The sequence below is a fragment of the Coregonus clupeaformis genome, unplaced genomic scaffold (assembly GCF_020615455.1).
Source record: "Coregonus clupeaformis isolate EN_2021a unplaced genomic scaffold, ASM2061545v1 scaf3270, whole genome shotgun sequence".
NCBI classification, from domain to species: domain Eukaryota; kingdom Metazoa; phylum Chordata; class Actinopteri; order Salmoniformes; family Salmonidae; genus Coregonus; species Coregonus clupeaformis.
In genome coordinates, this window is record NW_025536724.1 from 32,007 (window position 1) to 51,054 (window position 19,048).

The 19,048-nt window shown below is 42.7% G+C and overlaps 1 protein-coding gene across 1 annotated transcript; it reads left to right on the forward strand.

The window, feature by feature from the left end:
- Window positions 1-251: 251 nt before the first annotated feature.
- Window positions 252-17,753, forward strand: LOC123489766 (the record flags this gene model as incomplete). The annotated part of the gene is given in 27 exon segments (XM_045220165.1): window positions 252-457; window positions 593-648; window positions 820-895; window positions 1,171-1,444; window positions 1,959-2,056; window positions 2,381-2,469; window positions 3,213-3,321; window positions 3,759-3,835; window positions 4,617-4,725; window positions 7,081-7,157; window positions 7,531-7,639; window positions 8,087-8,175; window positions 9,093-9,201; window positions 9,629-9,705; window positions 10,485-10,593; window positions 10,909-11,125; window positions 11,374-11,492; window positions 11,630-11,768; window positions 11,858-11,889; window positions 11,971-12,029; window positions 12,140-12,354; window positions 12,482-12,738; window positions 13,017-13,151; window positions 13,293-13,446; window positions 13,645-13,671; window positions 16,592-16,618; window positions 16,835-17,753. Coding segments are annotated over 25 exon segments (3,027 nt in total). The 5' UTR covers window positions 252-457; window positions 593-648; window positions 820-889.
- Between the last annotated feature and the right edge of the window lie 1,295 nt (window positions 17,754-19,048).

Here is a 19,048-nt window from a genome sequence, read left to right on the forward strand (position 1 = left end):
CCGTCCTCCCATCAGCAGCCTCCACTGGTTTCTTCCTAGTCACTGTGCTTCTACATCTGCATTGCTTGGTGTTTGGGGTTTTAGGCTGGGTTTCTGTACAAGCACTTTGTCACAACTGCTGATGTAAAAAGGGCTTTATAAAATCAATTTGATTGATTTGCTATAGGCACTGGTAAGATTGAATATATGAGTCTACTGGTATGGTGCTGGAGAGATAATACACTTTAAAAGTGGTGAATTGACCCTCTAACATCTCTTCTATAACTCTATTGAATCATCCTCATGAACTGTGAAATGAATGTAGAACAGTGACATGACCACAGCATGTGGTGGTGGTGTAGGGGAACAGAGCAGTGTGTGACTGTTTCCTGTGTCCAGGTTGACCCTGTCTGAGGATAAGTGGCATTGTCTGGAGACTGAGATCTATTTTCTGAAGAAGAAGCTGGAGGTGCTGAATGTAAGACTAGTGGCCATGTCTAAAGTCAATGTGAGCAAACCCCATACAGTAGATCACAGTATTCTCTGAAGACACTGCAATCTACTGTGTGTGTGTGTGTGTGTGTGTTTGTTTGTTTGTGGGTATGTGTTGCAGTCAGAGGCCAACAGGGATGAGCAGTCTGCCAAACTCCCCAGCACCTCTTCTGGAAGGTGAGTGGACATAATACGATGAAATGAGTCTAATATTAACAACTCTACCATAACATATTTTATTACATCATCCTCATGACCTGTGAAATGAATGTAGAACAGTGAAGTGACCACAGCATGTGGTGGTGGTGTAGGGGAACAGAGCAGTGTGTGACTGTTTCCTGTGTCCAGGTCGACCCGGTCTAGAAAGAAGCGTAGTCTGGAGGCTGAGATCTCTAGGCTGGAGGAGAAGCTGAGGTTCATGAAGGTAACACTAGTGTTCATGTCTGAGAGGTCAAATGTCATTGTGATCAAACCACATATAGATCACAGCCAAATACTGTGTGTGTGTGTGTGTGTGTGTGTGTGTGTGTGTGTGTGTGTGTTAAAGTTCCAACTGTAATCTATTTTATGATGATATTGAGAGACCAGTATAAATATTCTAATACGTCTTAACAATATTAATATGTTAATGTTCTTTATTTTATATCAGTAGTCAGTTTTTCTATTCCTCCCTCACTGTTGTCAACTTTGTTGTTTTAGAGAATGTTGGCTGTTCCAGCTCTGCTGCTGACAACTCTGGAGGAGATGAACCCACAAGAGCTGAAGACATTTCAGTGTTCCCTGACTAGTGGCCTGCTGCCTGACTGTCCTCCCATCCCAGAGAGCCAGCTGGAGAACGCTGACAGACAGGTCACAGTGGATCAGATGGTGAAGACATACGGCCCTGAGAGAGCTGTGGAGATCACACTGAGGATCCTGAGGGGGATGAAGCGGGTAGACCTAGCAGAGAAGTTAGAGACAGATCACAGAGGAGGTAACAGAACAAGAATGTACATCAATCTATACATAACAATCACAGTTCAGTGGAGGTCTAACCAGAAAGAACATTCAACTGACTTCAGAAAAACATTCAGCAGGCCTCTCTTTTATCATTTTTATTCATGATGTATCCAGGTGGCCCCATTATGATTAAACAGCAATCCAACATTCATTATATTCCATACATACAATCACCAATACAGTAGGGAAGATTTCACAAACGGATTAGACTTTCTAATCATGGCTGTATATCTCTTCCTGAGCTGCCTAATCTGGAAGATGAACCAGAATGATCTGGCAGAGAAGTTAGAGAGAGATCAGAGAAGTAGGATTGCAGACAAGGACCCTAACTGTCTCTCTATCCCCCCTCCTATCTTCCCCTCTATTTCCCCTGTTTCCCCCTCTTTCTCGGGTACTGCCTCAACCTCTCATCTGTCCTTATTCCCACCGAGGCCCCGATCCGTCCTCTCCCCTGTGTGGTTACCCCCCATTTCCCCCCTTCTCTCCAGCTCTATCTTCTTCCCAGTGTGGTTACCCTCCAGGTCCTCCTCCTTCCTTTCTGTCTCATCTAGGTTCTGGTAGTAGCTTAAGACAGCTCATCTCACAGGTAAGAGGACGGTTAGAGAAGGATCACTTCTACCCTCATATGTTAAAACACCTGTACTCACTGTCATAGTCAGTTCTACACTTCTACCCTCATGTTAAAACACCTAAACTCACTGTTATAGTTAGTTCTACAGTATGAAATGATACAGTCCACACATACAGTCTAGATAATTAACTAATCTCTCATGTACACTATGAGTGGTGGGGGTCAGACTGCATCCCTACACACACACACCATTAGACATAAAGGCTGTGATTATATTTCTGTATAGCCGTGTATGACTTGTGTGTGTGTGTGTGTGTGTGTGTGTGTGTGTGTGTGTAGGACGAAGCTGCCTCTGAGATGGAAAGGAAGCCAGCAGGGGAGGAGAGTGAAGAGCCGTCCAGGAAACTCCCCAGCACCTTTTCTGGAATGTGAGTGGACACAGAGTATATTATCTATTATCTACCTGGTACAGCCAGGGCCACCTCTCAGAGTGGATATGAGTGGACATAGAGTATATTATCTATTATCTATGGTCCTCTGTAGCTCAGCTGGTAGAGCACGGCGCTTGTAACGCCGAGGTAGTGGGTTCGAACCCCGGGAACACCCATACGCAAAAATGTATGCACTCATGACTGTACGTCACTTTGGATAAAAGCGTCTGCTAAATGGCATATTATTATTATTATTTATTATCTACCTGGTACAGCCAGGGCCACCCCTCAGAGTGGATATGAGTTAACATAGAGTATATTATCTATTATCTACCTGGTACAGCCAGGGCCACCCCTCAGAGTGGATATGAGTGGACATAGAGTATATTATCTATTATCTACCTGGTACAGCCAGGGCCACCCCTCAGAGTGGATATGAGTTAACATAGAGTATATTATCTATTATCTACCTGGTACAGCCAGGGCCACCCCTCAGAGTGGATATGAGTGGACATAGAGTATATTATCTATTATCTACCTGGTACAGCCAGGGCCACCCCTCAGAGTGGATATGAGTGGACATAGAGTATATTATCTATTATCTACCTGGTACAGCCAGGGCCACCCCTCAGAGTGGATATGAGTGAACATAGAGTATATTATCTATTATAAACTGGGTGGTTTGAGCTCTTCTTTCTCAGGTACAGCCTCAACCTCTCATCTGTCCTTATTCCCACCAGGCCCCGAACTATCTTTTCCCAGTATGGTTACCGTCCAGGTCCTCCTCCTCCTTCCTTTCTGCCTCATCTAGGAAGTTTTTCTGGTAGCTTAGGACAGTTCAGGTCACAGGTAAGAGGACGGTTAGAGAATTTTAGGATCACTTCTACCCTCATATGTTAAAACACCTGTACTCACTGTCATAGTCAGTTCTACCCTCATATGTTAAAACACCTGTACTCACTGTCATAGTCAGTTCTACCCTCATATGTTAAAACACCTGTACTCACTGTCATAGTCAGTTCTACACTTCTACCCTCCTATGTTAAAACACCTGTACTCACTGTCATAGTCAGTTCTACAGTATGAAATGATACAGTCCGCACATACAGTCTCTAGATAATTAACTAATCTCTCATGTATACTATGAGTGGTGGGGGTCAGACTACATCCCTACACACATACACACACACACACACCATTAGACAAAAAGGCTGTGATTATATTTCTGTATAGCCGTGTATGACGTGTGTGTGTGTGTGTGTGTGTGTGTGTGTGTGTGTGTGTAGGAGGAAGCTGCCTCTGAGATGGAAAGGAAGCCAGCAGGGGATGAGAGTGGAGAACTCCCCAGCACCTCTTCTGGAATGTGAGTGAACATAGAGTATATTATCTATTATCTACCTGGTACAGCCAGGGCCACCCCTCAGAGTGGATATGAGTGGACATAGAGTATATTATCTATTATCTACCTGGTACAGCCAGGGCCACCCCTCAGAGTGGATATGAGTGGACATAGAGTATATTATCTATTATCTACCTGGTACAGCCAGGGCCACCCCTCAGAGTGGATATGAGTGGACATAGAGTATATTATCTATTATCTACCTGGTACAGCCAGGGCCACCCCTCAGAGTGGATATGAGTGGACATAGAGTATATTATCTATTATCTACCTGGTACAGCCAGGGCCACCCCTCAGAGTGGATATGAGTGAACATAGAGTATATTATCTATTATCTACCTGGTACAGCCAGGGCCACCCCTCAGAGTGGATATGAGTGGACATAGAGTATATTATCTATTATCTACCTGGTACAGCCAGGGCCACCCCTCAGAGTGGATATGAGTGGACATAGAGTATATTATCTATTATCTACCTGGTACAGCCAGGGCCACCCCTCAGAGTGGATATGAGTGGACATAGAGTATATTATCTATTATCTACCTGGTACAGCCAGGGCCACCCCTCAGAGTGGATATGAGTGGACATAGAGTATATTATCTATTATCTACCTGGTATAGCCAGGGCCACCCCTCAGAGTGGATATGAGTGGACATAGAGTATATTATCTATTATAAACTGGGTGGTTTGAGCTCTTCTTTCTCAGGTACAGCCTCAACCTCTCATCTGTCCTTATTCCCACCAGGCCCCGAACTATCTTTTCCCAGTGTGGTTACCCTCCAGGTCCTCCTCCTCCTTCCTTTCTGTCTCATCTAGGAAGTTTTTCTGGTAGCTCAGGACAGCTCAGGTCACAGGTAAGAGGACGGTTAGAGAAATGTAGGATCACTTCTACCCTCATATGTTAAAACACCTGTACTCACTGTCATAGTCAGTTCTACACTTCTACCCTCATATGTTAAAACACCTGTACTCACTGTCATAGTCAGTTCTACAGTTCTACCCTCGTATGTTAAAACACCTAAACTCACTGTTATAGTCAGTTCTACAGTATGAAATGATACAGTCCACACATACAGTCTAGATAATTAACTAATCTCTCATGTACACTATGAGTGGTGGGGGTCAGACTGCATCCCTACACACACACACACACCATTAGACATAAAGGCTGTGATTATATTGCTGTATAGCCGTGTATGACTTGTGTGTGTGTGTGTGTGTGTGTGTGTGTGTGTGTGTGTGTGTGTGTGTGTGTGTGTGTGTGTGTGTGTGTGTAGGACGAAGCTGCCTCTGAGATGGAAAGGAAGCCAGCAGGGGAGGAGAGTGAAGAGCCGTCCAGGAAACTCCCCAGCACCTTTTCTGGAATGTGAGTGGACATAGAGTATATTATCTATTATCTACCTGGGACAGCCAGGGCCACCCCTCAGAGTGGATATGAGTGGACATAGAGTATATTATCTATTATCTACCTGGTACAGCCAGGGCCACCCCTCAGAGTGGATATGAGTGGACATAGAGTATATTATCTATGATCTACCTGGTACAGCCAGGGCCACCCCTCAGAGTGGATATGAGTGGACATAGAGTATATTATCTATGATCTACCTGGTACAGCCAGGGCCACCCCTCAGAGTGGATATGAGTGGACATAGAGTATATTATCTATTATCTACCTGGTACAGCCAGGGCCACCCCTCAGAGTGGATATGAGTGGACATAGAGTATATTATCTATTATCTACCTGGTACAGCCAGGGCCACCCCTCAGAGTGGATATGAGTGGACATAGAGTATATTATCTATGATCTACCTGGTACAGCCAGGGCCACCCCTCAGAGTGGATATGAGTGGACATAGAGTATATTATCTATTATCTACCTGGTACAGCCAGGGCCACCCCTCAGAGTGGATATGAGTGGACATAGAGTATATTATCTATTATCTACCTGGTACAGCCAGGGCCACCCCTCAGAGTGGATATGAGTGGACATAGAGTATATTATCTATTATCTACCTGGTACAGCCAGGGCCACCCCTCAGAGTGGATATGAGTGGACATAGAGTATATTATCTATTATCTACCTGGTACAGCCAGGGCCACCCCTCAGAGTGGATATGAGTGGACATAGAGTATATTATCTATTATCTACCTGGTACAGCCAGGGCCACCCCTCAGAGTGGATATGAGTGGACATAGAGTATATTGTCTATTATCTACCTGGTACAGCCAGGGCCACCCCTCAGAGTGGATATGAGTGGACATAGAGTATATTATCTACCTGGTACAGCCAGGGCCACCCCTCAGAGTGGATATGAGTGGACATAGAGTATATTATCTACCTGGTACAGCCAGGGCCACCCCTCAGAGTGGATATGAGTGGACATAGAGTATATTATCTATTATCTACCTGGTACAGCCAGGGCCACCCCTCAGAGTGGATATGAGTGGACATAGAGTATATTATCTATTATCTACCTGGTACAGCCAGGGCCACCCCTCAGAGTGGATATGAGTGGACATAGAGTATATTATCTATTATCTACCTGGTACAGCCAGGGCCACCCCTCAGAGTGGATATGAGTGGACATAGAGTATATTATCTATTATAAACTGGGTGGTTTGAGCTCTTCTTTCTCAGGTACAGCCTCAACCTCTCATCTGTCCTTATTCCCACCAGGCCCCGAACTATCTTTTCCCAGTATGGTTACCGTCCAGGTCCTCCTCCTCCTTCCTTTCTGTCTCATCTAGGAAGTTTTTCTGGTAGCTCAGGACAGTTCAGGTCACAGGTAAGAGGACGGTTAGAGAAATTTAGGATCACTTCTACCCTCATATGTTAAAACACCTGTACTCACTGTCATAGTCAGTTCTACAGTTCTACCCTCATATGTTAAAACACCTGTACTCACTGTCATAGTCAGTTCTACAGTTCTACCCTCATATGTTAAAACACCTGTACTCACTGTCATAGTCAGTTCTACCCTCATATGTTAAAACACCTGTACTCACTGTCATAGTCAGTTATACAGTATGAAATGATACAGTCCGCACATACAGTCTCTAGATAATTAACTAATCTCTCATGTATACTATGAGTGGTGGGGGTCAGACTGCATCCCTACACACACACACACACCATTAGACAAAAAGGCTGTGAATATATTTCTGTATAGCCGTGTATGACGTGTGTGTGTGTGTGTGTGTGTGTGTAGGAGGAAGCTGCCTCTGAGATGGAAAGGAAGCCAGTATGGGAGGAGAGTGGAGAACTCCCCAGCACCTCTTCTGGAATGTGAGTGAACATAGAGTATATTATCTATTATCTACCTGGTACAGCCAGGGCCACCCCTCAGAGTGGATATGAGTGAACATAGAGTATATTATCTATTATCTACCTGGTACAGCCAGGGCCACCCCTCAGAGTGGATATGAGTGGACATAGAGTATATGATCTATTATGTACCTGGTACAGCCAGGGCCACCCCTCAGAGTGGATATGAGTGGACATAGAGTATATTATCTATTATCTACCTGGTACAGCCAGGGCCACCCCTCAGAGTGGATATGAGTGGACATAGAGTATATTATCTATTATAAACTGGGTGGTTTGAGCTCTTCTTTCTCAGGTACAGCCTCAACCTCTCATCTGTCCTTATTCCCACCAGGCCCCGAACTATCTTTTCCCAGTATGGTTACCGTCCAGGTCCTCCTCCTCCTTCCTTTCTGTCTCATCTAGGAAGTTTTTCTGGTAGCTCAGGACAGTTCAGGTCACAGGTAAGAGGACGGTTAGAGAAATTTAGGATCACTTCTACCCTCATATGTTAAAACACCTGTACTCACTGTCATAGTCAGTTCTACAGTTCTACCCTCATATGTTAAAACACCTGTACTCACTGTCATAGTCAGTTCTACAGTTCTACCCTCATATGTTAAAACACCTGTACTCACTGTCATAGTCAGTTCTACAGTTCTACCCTCGTATGTTAAAACACCTAAACTCACTGTTATAGTCAGTTCTACAGTATGAAATGATACAGTCCACACATACAGTCTAGATAATTAACTAATCTCTCATGTACACTATGAGTGGTGGGGGTCAGACTGCATCCCTACACACATACACACACACCATTAGACATAAAGGCTGTGATTATATTTCTGTATAGCCGTGTATGACTTGTGTGTGTGTGTGTGTGTGTGTGTGTGTGTGTGTGTGTGTAGGACGAAGCTGCCTCTGAGATGGAAAGGAAGCCAGCAGGGGAGGAGAGTGAAGAGCCGTCCAGGAAACTCCCCAGCACCTTTTCTGGAATGTGAGTGGACATAGAGTATATTATCTATTATCTACCTGGGACAGCCAGGGCCACCCCTCAGAGTGGATATGAGTGGACATAGAGTATATTATCTATTATCTACCTGGTACAGCCAGGGCCACCCCTCAGAGTGGATATGAGTGAACATAGAGTATATTATCTATTATCTACCTGGTACAGCCAGGGCCACCCCTCAGAGTGGATATGAGTGGACATAGAGTATATTATCTATTATCTACCTGGTACAGCCAGGGCCACCCCTCAGAGTGGATATGAGTGAACATAGAGTATATTATCTATTATCTACCTGGTACAGCCAGGGCCACCCCTCAGAGTGGATATGAGTGGACATAGAGTATATTATCTATTATCTACCTGGTACAGCCAGGGCCACCCCTCAGAGTGGATATGAGTGGACATAGAGTATATTATCTATTATCTACCTGGTACAGCCAGGGCCACCCCTCAGAGTGGATATGAGTGGACATAGAGTATATTATCTATTATCTACCTGGTACAGCCAGGGCCACCCCTCAGAGTGGATATGAGTGGACATAGAGTATATTATCTATTATCTACCTGGTACAGCCAGGGCCACCCCTCAGAGTGGATATGAGTGGACATAGAGTATATTATCTATTATCTACCTGGTACAGCCAGGGCCACCCCTCAGAGTGGATATGAGTGGACATAGAGTATATTATCTATTATCTACCTGGTACAGCCAGGGCCACCCCTCAGAGTGGATATGAGTGGACATAGAGTATATTATCTATTATCTACCTGGTACAGCCAGGGCCACCCCTCAGAGTGGATATGAGTGGACATAGAGTATATTATCTATTATAAACTGGGTGGTTTGAGCTCTTCTTTCTCAGGTACAGCCTCAACCTCTCATCTGTCCTTATTCCCACCAGGCCCCGAACTATCTTTTCCCAGTGTGGTTACCCTCCAGGTCCTCCTCCTCCTTCCTTTCTGTCTCATCTAGGAAGTTTTTCTGGTAGCTCAGGACAGCTCAGGTCACAGGTAAGAGGACGGTTAGAGAAATTTAGGATCACTTCTACCCTCATATGTTAAAACACCTGTACTCACTGTCATAGTCAGTTCTACAGTTCTACCCTCATATGTTAAAACACCTGTACTCACTGTCATAGTCAGTTCTACAGTTCTACCCTCATATGTTAAAACACCTGTACTCACTGTCATAGTCAGTTCTACCCTCATATGTTAAAACACCTGTACTCACTGTCATAGTCAGTTATACAGTATGAAATGATACAGTCCGCACATACAGTCTCTAGATAATTAACTAATCTCTCATGTATACTATGAGTGGTGGGGGTCAGACTGCATCCCTACACACACACACACACACCATTAGACAAAAAGGCTGTGAATATATTTCTGTATAGCCGTGTATGACGTGTGTGTGTGTGTGTGTGTGTGTGTGTAGGAGGAAGCTGCCTCTGAGATGGAAAGGAAGCCAGTATGGGAGGAGAGTGGAGAACTCCCCAGCACCTCTTCTGGAATGTGAGTGAACATAGAGTATATTATCTATTATCTACCTGGTACAGCCAGGGCCACCCCTCAGAGTGGATATGAGTGGACATAGAGTATATGATCTATTATGTACCTGGTACAGCCAGGGCCACCCCTCAGAGTGGATATGAGTGAACATAGAGTATATTATCTATTATCTACCTGGTACAGCCAGGGCCACCCCTCAGAGTGGATATGAGTGGACATAGAGTATATGATCTATTATGTACCTGGTACAGCCAGGGCCACCCCTCAGAGTGGATATGAGTGGACATAGAGTATTTATTATTATCTACCTGGTACAGCCAGGGCCACCCCTCAGAGTGGATATGAGTGGACATAGAGTATATTATCTATTATCTACCTGGTACAGCCAGGGCCACCCCTCAGAGTGGATATGAGTGGACATAGAGTATATTATCTATTATCTACCTGGTACAGCCAGGGCCACCCCTCAGAGTGGATATGAGTGGACATAGAGTATATTATCTATTATCTACCTGGTACAGCCAGGGCCACCCCTCAGAGTGGATATGAGTGGACATAGAGTATATTATCTATTATCTACCTGGTACAGCCAGGGCCACCCCTCAGAGTGGATATGAGTGGACATAGAGTATATTATCTATTATCTACCTGGTATAGCCAGGGCCACCCCTCAGAGTGAATATGAGTGGACATAGAGTATATTATCTATTATAAACTGGGTGGTTTGAGCTCTTCTTTCTCAGGTACAGCCTCAACCTCTCATCTGTCCTTATTCCCACCAGGCCCCGAACTATCTTTTCCCAGTGTGGTTACCCTCCAGGTCCTCCTCCTCCTTCCTTTCTGCCTCATCTAGGAAGTTTTTCTGGTAGCTCAGGACAGCTCAGGTCACAGGTAAGAGGACGGTTAGAGAATTTTAGGATCACTTCTACCCTCATATGTTAAAACACCTGTACTCACTGTCATAGTCAGTTCTACAGTATGAAATGATACAGTCCACACATACAGTCTAGATAATTAACTAATCTCTCATGTACACTATGAGTGGTGGGGGTCAGACTGCATCCCTACACACACACACACACACTATTAGACATAAAAGCTGTGAATATATTCCTGTACCATGTTGTGTGTATGTGGCTGTGTTCATGTTCTTTATATCAGTATCCAGTATTTCTATTCCTTCCTTATATCTTGTCACCTTTTTAGAGACCCCAAATATTGTCTGGTTCAGCTCTGCTGCTGACCATTCCAGAGGAGCTCACTGAAGAACAGCTGACTAATGACGAGCTGCTTAGCGTTCTTTCCATCCCAGAGAGTCAGCTGGAGAACGCTGACATACAGGTCACAGTGGATCAGATGGAGAGATACGACTCTTTGAGAGCTATGGGGATCACAGAGACGTTCGATAGATATCACAGTAGAGGTAACACAGCAAGATGATATATCTATCATCGCACACTCAGTTCTGGGATATTGAGTGATAGAGATTGTATTCACAGAAAGATCCCGCACAGCCTGTTGACTGATTCTGAACTGACTATTACACTAACCTGTGGGTATGTTAACCAGCCAACAACACTGTAATTCTCTCTCTCTCTCTCTCTCTCTCTCTCTCTCTCTCTCTCTCTCTCTCTCTCTCTCTCTCTCTCTCTCTCTCTCTCACCCCTGCAGGAAAGAAAAGGAGAGCAAATGAGCCACCATCCTGGCCTGGTCTCGTTTCCAGGGATAAAAAGAGTGAGGAGGATTGTGTCCCACTGACTGACGGAGCTCCGCCCATCATCAAACATAAGGTGCCCGATTGTCCCTGCCCTTCTCACTGCTGCCATGGTGGGCAACATGTTCACAATAGAACAGAAAACAGATCAAATTTACATAGAACATTTTTCTGTTATAGAAGTATGTTTCTATTCTGTTGATTTGAATCTAGGAAACCCCAAAGCTGGAGATGGACTGTCCTCCCATCCTAGACATCCCACTGGAGATGGCTAACAGTGTCAACACAGAGGTAGCTGTGAACACCCAGGAGAACACCCAGAGGATGGACGAGGAGTTGGGAAGAGAAAGGGGTAACAGCTAATATATTAATCTGGATCAATGATGAAGTTGAAGTTGTATAGAAAAACATGATGATTGATCTTTATTTGGTTCTTTTTAGATTCTCCTCTCTTCCTGGAACACCATCACACGGTAAGATCCTCATCACGAAGAGAGAAAGACTGAAAGAGGAACATTTGAATTTAAAAGCTCTTCTTTGTTTCTACATTTTAGAGTTCTCCAGATGAATTTACACCTGAAATCCACAATCAGGACAACAGGAGAGAATACCAGTAACTTAATATATTTAATGTTTCTTATTGGTAGTTTGTATAAAAGAAGGACAATACCTTAAATCCAGGAAATCTCATTAAAATGAAATCCTTCATTGTTTGTTCTACAGGTTCCAGTGCCCCAGTGCAGGTCTGTTCCAGTGCAGTATAACAGGCCTGGTGTTTAGGATGGAGGGAGAGGGAGAGGTGCTCTATAGGACAGTCCCCTGGGACAGGAGTCTTCTAGCCCAGAGTGGCAATAGGCCTGCAGGACCCCTGTTCAAGTTTACATGCCTTAAGACGTCTGTCTGTCAACTACACCTACCACACTGTGAGATTCATTCTGGTAAGTAATACATTTCCAGGGAGGTTATAGACTACGTATTCTTAATCACCATCAGTAGCATCACTACTCCACTACTTGGGTTGTTTTGTCATCTGAACAGAAGACTAATGTTCTCTTTCTCTCCTAGAGGGTGGATGTGACTTCCTGTCTGTAGCCCATGTGACTGATGATGACAGTACAGAGTTTCTCCATCCCCATGAGACAACAGAAACTCATGTCATATTAAACATCAATGGATTCAGCAAATATGGCATCACCAAGGATAAGGATGCCCCTGTCTCTCCTATCCGTGGTCTGGTGCTACTATTTTACCAACTCCCAGATGATACAAATAATTCTACCCTAAATGTGTTGTTGCTGCCTAAAAATGTTGACATTAATGAGGTAAGTAGATTAGAGATGTCAAATTCCTCTTTCGTTGGAATTCTATCAAACTCGTACTGTTGAACTCACCTTTTGCCACAGAACATTATTTTTGGGTGTAATGTAACACTGAATGGTGAATCCAAACCTGGGGGGTCTCTCGCTCACCAACCCAACATCTTAACCATTAGACCAAGAGGACATCCTCAAGGTCCGAGGGCGACATTTGGGCTTCCATGTTTCAGGCAGGGCTACCTCACCATGACAGTGTGTTCCAATCCATTTTCAATCCTCTCAAGGTGTGTAAGACAAGGAGGAGAAGGAATGGAGACAGAGAAAAATACATTGAAAAAAATCCTAACTGTAGACTAACCCCGGACCAAAAATACACCCTCTCCACCGATCTTACAGATGAACATCACATAGATCCAGAGGTAGGCTAATATATATAACATGAGCTAGAGAGAGAGAGGAAATGTGTTAACACATGTCAATTATTTTTGTGATGCTACCTTGATAACAAATAGAAATCACGTACAATTCTGTTTGACTTGATACTTATGCTTTTTTTTCAGGAAGCAGAGTTTGTGGATTATGATTCCTATACAAACTACATGCCAACATTTCAGTTGGATTTACAAACTGTTATTAAAAAAGTGAATCTTCTTCTGAAAGAACATGACGGTCCTGAAAATGAACGTGTATGGGACCGCCTTGTTTTACTACCAGGTAACTGAAATTCAGAGAGAGTAGGAGTTACTATAGAACTAGTAGTAATAGTAGCATTTTATATTTACATTTTACATTAGTAGCAATCATCATAATAGTATGATAGTAGTGCTGTTGTTGTTGATTTAATTTAATTATGATACAATTGATTATTTCACCATATAAATTTAGTACATCACCTTCTCTTTTAATCCACAGCCTCACCAACAGAAGTGAAGTCTACAGGTAACTGGTCTCATCAAACCTTATACTTGTCTTAGTCTCATCAACTCACAATTCAATTGTGAACAACTAATATTCTCCTAATGGTTTTGTGTTGTAAAATAGATTGTGTGTGCGCCATTTGATTTGACCTGCGGTTTAACCTCATAAACTGCACCATAAATTTAAACGACTATATTCTTTATGGTCTGTCACTTATTTTGTTAAAGGTCCTGCACAGTCAAAATCATGTTTTTCATGAAATGTGATGATATTCGAATTAAATCAGATCAAAGTAGGATGACCAAAGTATGAAAAATGACTGTTGCTTCTGCATTGATAAAGTTATCATAAAGTTACTCATCCTCTCCCCCATGTCAACCACTTGGATTCAGGAGCTGGGAATATTAAAGGATTTTTGTGACATTCTTTTCTTACCTAATTTAAATAAGTACCGCCTTGTAACCAACATCGCAGAAGGCGTATTCGCAGAGGGGTGTGGTTTACATAGCAGCGTGTTCGATGAATAGGGGAAACCTGTAATTATATTTTCTAAGGCAAATATACTTATAGGTTTCCGCTTTCATCTGTGTCTGGTGTTAGCTAGTTACTGGCTAGCTAGGTCTATCATCAGCATGGAACAAAAGTGGGGGAAGGTTAGCCCAAAACTCAGACACATTTGTCATGTCATTACATCAAGAGACATGCCAAACATGAGATTCATACAAACGTCTTGACATCATTGATAGTCATGATATATGAACATTGTCTGACTGAGTGTACAAAACATTATGAACACCTGCTCTTCCCTGACATAGACTGACCAGGTGAATCCAGGTGAAAGCTATGATCCCTTATTGATGTCACTTGTTAAATCCACTTCATTCAGTGTAGATGAAGGGGAGGAGACAGGTTAAAGAAGGATTTTTAAGGCTTGAGACAATTGCCATTCAGAGGGTGAATGGGCAAGACAAGAGATTTAAATGCCTTTGAATGAGATATAGTAGTAGGTGCCAGGCGCACCGGTTTGTGTCAAGAACTGCAACGCTGCTGGGTTTTTCACGCTCAACAGTTTCCTGTGTGTATCAAGAATGGTCCACCACCCAAAGGACATCCAGCCAACTTGACACAACTGTGGGAAGCATTGTTGTCAACATGGGCCAGCATCCCTGTGGAACGCTTTTCGACACCTTGTAGTCCATACCCAGACCACAACCAGTAAAGTTTCAACAAACATTTTCCAAGATGATCTAGCTAGCTAGCTTGATAAACAGTGCTGAAAATTCAATTTGGTCTAGCTAGCTAAATTATATAGCAACCATTATTTCTATATTGACGCTGTAACCAAACAGGATAAACAAATAATTTGTGAAACCATGATATGAGTTGCTTTGTGTATCAGCAAATTATCTTCAGATAATCTCATTGCATCACTGCGTCCATGTTGCTTGACATAGGCGGTTTCAAAGAACTGTCAGTCAATGTGAGCTCCCCAGCCAATTAGCTCCCCGCCCACTCAGTCTGTCTTTTCAGACTTCCTGGTAGTTTCACATGAGATAAACTTTTTATCGGGGGAAAATATTGTTGGTGATGTTTTAGTCTGTAGCTAGGTTACCATTCGGTTTGCGACAGATTTTCATGTGAATATTCTAAAATCTGCACAAAACAGTATGCACATTTTCCGACCAGAGATGTGTTTCCATCAAACGTATTTATAGAGAGCAATAGTGATGGCGTCTTTTTGTAGGCACTAACTCCGCCATGGTTCATTGGGAAAGGCCTATGGGAAAATGAATGGCATTTTTGTTAAGGTTTTTCGATAATTGCCGAAAATAAGGTCTGCGGTAAACACAGGCTTAGGAGAGTTTATACGTTTTGTTCTATGAGATCATCTTTATCAGCTAAACTTTTTGTGAATTCTTTTAACGTTTATGTAGTAATAAAAAACAAAGCATAAAGGCTTAATAATTCATAAAGGTCCTGTTGACTGACTGATATTATCTCATAAAACAAAACGTATAAGATCTCCTAAGGCTGTGTTAACCTCTGACTTATTTTGGACATTTATACTGTATTCTTTCCATAGGGATGGCTGAACGAACCAGAGGTAACTCATTTCCGGGTTTTAGGACTACAAGCTAGCGAGCTCTATTGCTGATAAAATGCTGTGCGTGGTGACGTACTGCACATATAAATAACTTGGCGTAGTGCACATAAAACTAAATTCCCATGTACTGAATGAAAAATAGAAGTTAAATGGGTTTCCAACGCATTTTCAACTCTACTGATGGTTTTGTCACAAAAACTGTTACGTTATAACAAATGTGCCCACTCTGGTCTTGGCACGTGCGCTCTAGCCAACAGCTAGATACAGTGCAGGTCGGCTACCTACATTATGAGATTATTATGGATAAGAGCGATATTATTTGTATTAGTCAAGCGGCAGCAAAGCATAGTTCAAAATGTCACCAGACTAAGACCCTCGATATTTATTGGAAAGGAGCATAAAGCTCATCACCTTGCATATTCACCACCCTGTGAAGTTTATCATAACTTATTTCATCTGAAGCCTGAACTGCATGCTTTCCCAAGTCTTAATGGGAGGACCACACAACATATCGCGTGACTCCAAATGTACTTCGATATGTTGGTTATTATATAAATATTTGCGTATAAAGGCGTTTTCCACTCCCATTTCTCGCATAAAGGCGTTTTCCACTCCCATTTCTCGCATAATACATTTTACCAATACAAAAAGATCCCACCATGTCAAATGAACTAATTGTCTGTCGGCATTTATAAAAGTGTACCAGCATTTCCTGTTTATCGTGACTTTTTCATGCGTCAGGTAATTCATCCGCATGAAATGGTTACTCAAAAGGCTATTTTACTGACTCAGAATGACTGTTTGCGACCTTTAACAAGTTATATTTTGTATCTACAGTTACACCACATGGTGGCGCTACAGCAGGTAAATATCTCACAATCTTCAAAACCATAAACATGTTGAATGTCTTCAATTGCAATTATTAAAGGTAGACTCAGCAAGATGGCATCATCACACACAACAGGGAACTTGTTTACCTACATAAACATACAAGGATAATTCAGATCCTAATTCAGATTTATTTTAGTTATTATGATGTCACATGTTATAGTTCTCATTGTTTTATGTTTCTGTATCTAGGGACAACAACAAATGTTTCTTATCTGCTGCTGGGCACTCTGGCAGAGCTGGTTTCAGAAGAGCTGGAGAGATTTCAGTGGCACCTGAGTCAGGGAGTGGAGGATTTTCCTTCAATCCCAAAGAGCCAGTTGGAGAACGCTACCAGACAGGCCACAGTGGATATGATGGTGCAGCGATACCTTGACGACGGCACTGTGAAGATCACACTGGAGATCCTGAGGAAGATGGGCCAGAACAAACTGGCTATTGAGTTAAAGGAGAAGTTGACAAATGAATGTCTGAATGTGCAGCCTCAACACAACATGAGTGAATAATGTATTACATTCCCAAGGAGGGGAGAGGAAGGGGGTCACAGTTAACTTCGGGGGTTCTGTGCCATAGTGTGAAACATTAAGAGTTTTTCAAATGCAGATCATGTAATGTTTACAAAGGACATCAACCATTTTCACACCACATGAAAAGTTAAGGATGTCTTATGTAACAAGATAGGCTATCTGCAACATTGTGAAAGTTTAACGGTCTTGAATGAGCCCCAGGTCTCAGGCAAGGTGATATCACTGTGAGGCTACTGTCTACCAGACAACCTACCTGTGTTACTCTGGTACACTGGCTGCAGACTACAAGATCAGGGACTAGATTCTTTATAGTCTCCCAATATAAAAAAATCATATTTTTATATATCTGTACATAGAAGAATTATCAGGAACATTGTGAATGTTTAATCATCTTGGTCAGGTCTCAGGCAAGGTGACATCACTGAGAATATAATCTATCAACAACTTGACTGTGCTACTCTGGTGCACTGGCAGCTGACTACAAGATCAGGGACTGTTTTAATGTTGTGACACAAACATTTTTATATCTGTACATAGTGCAGATGTTTATATAATGGTATTTCTATGCTTTTTTAAATGTAAATAAATATTAGGGGTGTAACGATCCATCTACTACATCGATGTATCGATTTATATTCATATGATCCAACTACATCGATCTGTGCTCGGCGAGTTGGCATTTTGGACAACATATATCGATCTAACATCGTTTTAACATGTAATAAATCGATTTTATCGATACTAGGAAATAACCCATTGGATTTAAGCACGTCAGACTTTATATGCAGGGGTGCACATAACTGGTACGCAGATACGCAACGCCGACAAAATCAGGAATGCGTAATGACACTTGTGTTACTACGCGCCTTTGCGTACTTGACCGATCTTCTCATCTAACCTTACACATGACATGTTGCTTGTCAACTACTGTCAGGGATGTCCAAAAAGCAACAGACATTAAGCAGATTCTTTGGCGTTTCGCCACCTACAAAGAAACGCCAACTGGAGCCAGAGCCGAAGAAAATACTTTTTCGGAAAAGTGGCTTGAAGCTAACGAGGAGCGCACTGAAATGTGGTGCAAGATTTGCCGCTCAAATCCACATCTAGCAGACAAAACAGGTGCATTTTATAAAGGCTCAAAGAATTTCAACCATCCTTTATTTGACAAACATGAAAAGAGCAAGGAGCACACGAATGTGGCGCAAGCCATTGCTAAAAGCTAGCCGAGAATAAATGTCCAGTCGCCGAGACAAGCTGAATGAAGAACAGCGGCAAGCTCTGTTTAATATTTTTCTCTTTCCATAAAGCTAAACACGCACGTCCCATGTCTTCCTATTCTGAGGATGTTCCTTTACTGAATGCTTTTTGATGGATCTGAGGACATCACAAAAACTGAGCAGGAAATAGTTTACATTGTGTCTGTGTCCAGCAACGGAGAGTTTACTTCGGACTTTATTGGACTGATTGAATTGGGTGCTGACCGAATCGCACAGGCCGTAACAGACGGACTTGTGAGACTTTTCCAGGACACAGGCTTGGATGACTGGACAACAAAGTTGGTCGCTGTATGCACAGACGGGGCTGCTGTCAACGTAGGTATGGGTAAGTTTCATAATACCAGATGGTCTGCATGGAGGCATGAAACACTGTTAAAAATATCAAGACTATTGCCAGCCATTAAAATGCAACTGGTTACCAGGTATTTATTTCAGTCACACTGGTTGAATTTTTTGGCAAAAAGGTTACTGAATCGATTTCAAGTCACTGAATCGTTTCGGATCGTATCGTTCTAAATGAACCAATATCGTCCTTGAATCTATCGACAACCACGAATCGCGGATACAAATCGAATCGTTGTTAAAGCTAATCGTTACACCCC